Raw genomic sequence first — 5,297 nt, forward strand, 5'->3', positions numbered from 1 at the left:
AATAATATATTTACCTTCAAATGTTGTGTGTGCACTACACCATTTGATTGTGATTCACACTTGTTTTGTTGAATTAACATTTTTAATCTTAATTGTTTTTTTTGTGTTGTAATTTTTTATGGAAACAGAAACATACAGCATATGCCCAGTTTTGAAATAGACTATAGAAGTACTAAACAATACAGTGCAATTTGACAGGGAAGAACATGGAACTGAGAAGACCCACTTTCGCAGTGCTGGGCAGTGTCCCAGGCTACAAGCTTCGAGGGGCCATTGGGCCAGAGGCCCACATAGAAGAGGAGGGGGTCAGGGTAGACAGTCACTGTAGGGAAGGGGAAGAAAGGGTGCATCTCCTGTGAATGGGTGGTGCAGACAACAGGTTCGGGGAGGAGCCTGCACTGAGGGAAGGGAGGAGACTGGTGTTACCGGGTCAAAGAGTTCCTAAGCCCCCTGTCTAGAGGCATAATTGAGATTTTAAAACTCAAGCAATGTAAACCCCAGCACCAACATATTTAATTACGAATATTGTAGACTGCTTCAAAATGGCAGACCACTGGCCTTAAGCTGTATCTGTTCTCTAGTTCTGTCTGACGACAGTTGGTGACATCACATGGTTCACACAAATCTCCCCTCCAGCTCAAATCGACTCAAAGGTATTGGAGTGCTTTATATAAGCAACAGTTACATTACACAAATACACATTTGTTTTTTAAGGCACTCGGGAGAATATGTGATTTGCCTAGAATCACAGGATGTTGAGCTGAACCAGAGTCTCAAACTTTGTGTCCTGCTGTACTATTCGGCCCATGGCCAGCACACAAGCAGACTTCCTACTCAGACTCAGAGCACCCTGATGCCAGCACTACAGGCAAGTAAACAAGCAATTTCATTCTCAACAAGCATTGGCAAGCCAGTAGTTTCCACCTATGCAAGATTATTGGCGATCATTGTTTTTGTTTGCACATTGCACAGCAGCATAAGCTGCTGTGCAACATGGCTTCAAGAAAAAAAAATGTGCAATGACGCAGCAAGAGTAGACTGCATCAAAGTGGCATTTTTTTACTTTAAGCCATGTCGCACAGCAGTGTGCGCTGCTGTGCAACGTTTAAAAACACTGACAAATCCAATAGATTTTGCATAGGTGAAACCTGTTGGCTTGCCAATGCTTGTTGTGAAAGCATGTTCAAATGTTGCTCTCAGTGGCGAAAGGTTCACTCGAAGACCATTGAACAGCTGTTCCATGAACTCTTTAGTAAACAAAGTTGTTTTCGTTAGGATAAAGTGAAGGAGGTTCTGCCTCTGGTGATTTAGGCACCATACATTTTTTATGAGTCTCATGATGTCAGTTGAATGGCTAAGTCAACTTCACTGAGGGTGGCATTTTATTTTTGGTGGCTACCATATCTATCCTAAGCAGATCACCAACTTTTGGAAGATTTTCAACTTGCTGTTTCCAATATTGTGTGCTACTCATGTAGGCCTGCCTTCTTGGTGCGATGTATCTTGACCGTTCCTTGGAGAGCACTAGGATTGTTCTTTGCTCCATACAGGACTATCAGGCCTGTGATTATCTTTACAACATCCACTGGGGCTTGGAGGGCTGGGGAAAAACTATATTTCTTGGGGATCTCTGCAATATGGTCTCTGTGCCCCGGACTGCAAGTATGGCTCTTGTTAGTAGACAAATGTCCAGGGCTCTCCTTCTGTCTAGGTCTTGAAACTCACCTGACTAGTCTGGATCCCCACTGTCTTGTAAACCTATCCTTCGTATCTCAGATGATTTAGTTAGCTCTTGCTCACTTTAGCAGCATCCACATATGGCAATATGACCCCATGACATGCGGCTGTCCGAGGTCCCCGCAGTGTGCCACTAAAGAGGGCAGCCCTCTAGTACCATCCGGGCACCCCACCCCCCCCTTAGGGGCAGGGACTCAGGGAGGAGTCCCCCCAGCCTTGTTGTGGCGCGCTGGGCGAGCATCACTTCCTGGGTGCGAGGACAGGGGGAGGGGTATATAGGCCTCCTCAACCATCTTGTCGTCCTCTTTCACACACCGGCCATGTTGTCTTAGGGGGTCGTGCTGATACCTGCTGCTGGACATGCTGTTCTATGGCTCCTGACACTCTCCTTTGGTGTAAAAACACCTCTCTCATCACTGGGAATCTTTTTAGCTGCGTTCTGACGCTCTCACTGGGGTTTCTAAGAGCAGGCCAACACTGCTCCACTGCCCATTCCAGGCAGTCTGTTCCTCACCAGAGGAATTGTCTCCACTCCAGTTGCGCCCCCTTCATTGACCCATATCACAGTCATCGGGTCTTCATCATTTCTCCCACAGCACTGTCAACCTGCTGTGCGAACCGAACTGCCCCTGGCTAGGCTGGTCTCTGTATCAGTCCACCGCCCATGCCCTTAGCAGTTTTGACTGGGGCCATCCTAGCGTTCCAGCAAGAAGGAGAATGGTTTTAATCATTCAGCTTACTCCTTTGTAGAGTTGCTGCATCTTTATTTGGGGTTGGCCCACTGTTGGTGCCTTTTTTTCCATTCTGGTTATGGCCCCTTTTTGGATCTAATGTGTAAGACTGCGACAGAAGGGAGGAAAGATACGTCTTACTCCATGCCCATTCCCAAATCATATATTTTAAAAGCATTAAGTAATGTGTTGAATCTTTTCACAACAGAACATATTGGACAGCAGACATCATTCATAATTCTAACAAGACACACATGCGCACACATCTAACAAGATGTGGAAGAGTAATATGCAGGTTCTAAAAACAAGCATATTGATTATTAGACTGGGATCCTGCTGTGGTTCGTGAAATATGCTTCCAATATTAGCTATGGACCAGTCAACCTGTCCAGAAAGTGGTGCACTCTCCACATTATACTTTAGTCCTGATATGAAATTGGATTCCTATATAATAAAACATCACCGAAAGTGAGAAGGTAGATGCATTTTATTGTGATGGTATTTTGGAGTATAAAGCATTCACAAGTATGCAGGTCAAAATCAATTGAATTGTAAAGGTATCTAGTTGCCTTAGAATGTGCATAATGGCACAATTCCATGCATGTTAAAATATCTGCAACATTTTTACCTGTTACTCAGTATGACTTAAAATCATTTGTTTTTTTGACTGACATAATAATACGGAGTAGTGTGCTTATAATTACAATACGTTTCAGTAGTTCATATAAAGAAAAACCTTTTACTTTGCTGAACAGATCTTAAACTGAGTTCCTTGTCAGAGGATCAATAACTGAACACTTGCCATAAGGTTACAATGATGTATATCAGCATTTATACATCATTATCTGGTTTGCACCTTGAACGGAAGATACAACAGTTACCCTAGAAAGAGCCATATACATTAAACTGATTAGAATCACCTTCAAATATTAAGATGAGGGAAACAGTCGGGGTCAAATGTATCCCATGTATCTTAATTCTGCTCGAAAATAGATAAATCACTATTGTCTTTACTTCTTTCTATGTCTCTCTCATTTATCTTCCCTTTCCACTATATTCTCACTCTTTAGAATCTCTTTACTCCCTATAATCTCCCCACCCTTTCATTTCTTTATTTCCCTTTTCTTTTTCTATTTTCTTCGTCGCATTAATTTTTCCCCTCATATTAGTCTGCACAACTAATAGTTCATAAATGGGGTAATAGGATAAAGAGCGACAACCCAGGCATTTGGCCAGTGGTCAAGAATAGCCAGAAAGGGAAAACATTCACAACCACAAAACCCATTCCAGAGCTAAAAAATTATCAGACTTCATTAGAAAGGGGTAAGTCAGGAAGTAGGAAAAAAGGGGGATGGACAAGGGAGTGGACATGTGAGTGTCAAATGACAAGGAAGGAGGTTGAAAAAAGAAAGCAGGAGAAAGAGATTACCTCATTGCATATGGGTCCACAAAAGGGCGTGAGAGCATATATGATGCATATAGCAAATGAAGTTTGGACTAAAACAAAAGCTGAAAGTGCAGCAAAACAATGATGATAATGCCATAACCAAAATATTCATACTTTTATTATTCCTTACTAGTTTTGACTTCGATGCCTAACTCAGCTCATTCATTAGAAAACAATCAAAAACATACAATAATAAAAAAAACACAAATTAAAACGTATCCAGTGCATTTGTTAAGTAACGTTCGGTGAATGATGCAGGAGGAGGGTTCATTTCTCAATAGTGACACATAAGAAAGAGAAAGTTCAACATTGTTTTTACAATAGTTTATAGAGCAGTAAATCATGCCATCTAAACCTATGAAAATGTATTGTTATTAAAGTAGGTGGCATTTAAGCTCTTTAGATAGGCTGTATCTGACAAACTAAACAAACGGTATTAGACAAGGAAAGAAAAAGATGCGAGGGAGAGGAGATATTCAGGAATGCAAACAGTTTCCCTGTCAAGCTGCCATAAATTAAAGTGTAAACTAAGTTAGGTTTTAAAAATGTTGTTCTTCCACTCTTCGCTTTCCAACTTTAGCCCGCTTTGTGAAGGATTGAACGTTCATAGTGATTCACACAGGGTACTCTGAGTGAGGGTGAACTGAGGGAAACTTCAATAAAGATCAACAGACACTCTCCTCTTGGTTCTGCAAGAATAAAACAGCAAAGTATTGTCACTTCCACTCTTTCACCCCCCCCCCTTTTGAGGCCCAAAACCAGAAGAAAATAGTGAATTGTTCACCATCAACAAAGGTAAGAGACCTGCCTAGATGATTCAAATCTTCTTAGTACAACAGATGCTGAAGTAGAGGTATGTCATTTTCCAATGTTGTTGTCTTCCCGCCAACAACCAATGCGGAGTGATTAAAAAATTAATATATTTCATATAATTTGTAGTGAGGACATTTCTGGGCATAATCAAGTAAACTAATATTGCACAAAAAGTTCGTTAAGCTTTTGCTTTGTAAAAATGTTGGCTAAAGATCCGAACTTCCTGTTGCTGCAATCGTTCTTTTGCACACCTATGATGTAGTGGTACTCTGCAGACCTAGAAGACAAAAATATTCTCTCTTTATTTAAAACAAAATACAGAACTGCCTTTTGTACAAAAATAGCAAATGTTAAAGCAAATACACTAGATGTATTAATTCAAAGCACTCAGACATCTGGCACACATTGAAAAATTATATTTCAATAAAACTCTAGTTTTACCCTAAATGGCAATAATAAAATATTTTACAAATATACTTTTGAATATGTTTGTGCACACTTTATAAGGCTAGGAGGAGGACATTTGACTGATTGATTTTATTACAGATAGGTTTGTGATGTTTTAGGCC

The 5,297-nt window shown here is 40.8% G+C and overlaps 1 protein-coding gene across 2 annotated transcripts in view; it reads right to left on the minus strand.

Annotated features, from left to right (window-relative positions):
* Positions 1–2,937: 2,937 nt before the first annotated feature.
* The window catches only part of NMRK1 (nicotinamide riboside kinase 1), a 290,257-nt gene continuing 287,897 nt past the window's right edge, over positions 2,938–5,297 (minus strand). For both annotated transcript variants that reach the window (XM_086961285.1, XM_086961286.1), the window contains exon 9: positions 2,938–5,005. In XM_086961285.1, coding sequence (XP_086817411.1) covers positions 4,980–5,005 — 26 coding nt within the window. In that variant the 3' untranslated portion in view covers positions 2,938–4,979. The remainder of the gene's footprint in view (positions 5,006–5,297) is intronic.

This window comes from Lissotriton vulgaris, chromosome 3_1 (genome assembly GCF_964263255.1).
Source record: "Lissotriton vulgaris chromosome 3_1, aLisVul1.2, whole genome shotgun sequence".
Lineage (NCBI taxonomy): Eukaryota > Metazoa > Chordata > Amphibia > Caudata > Salamandridae > Lissotriton > Lissotriton vulgaris.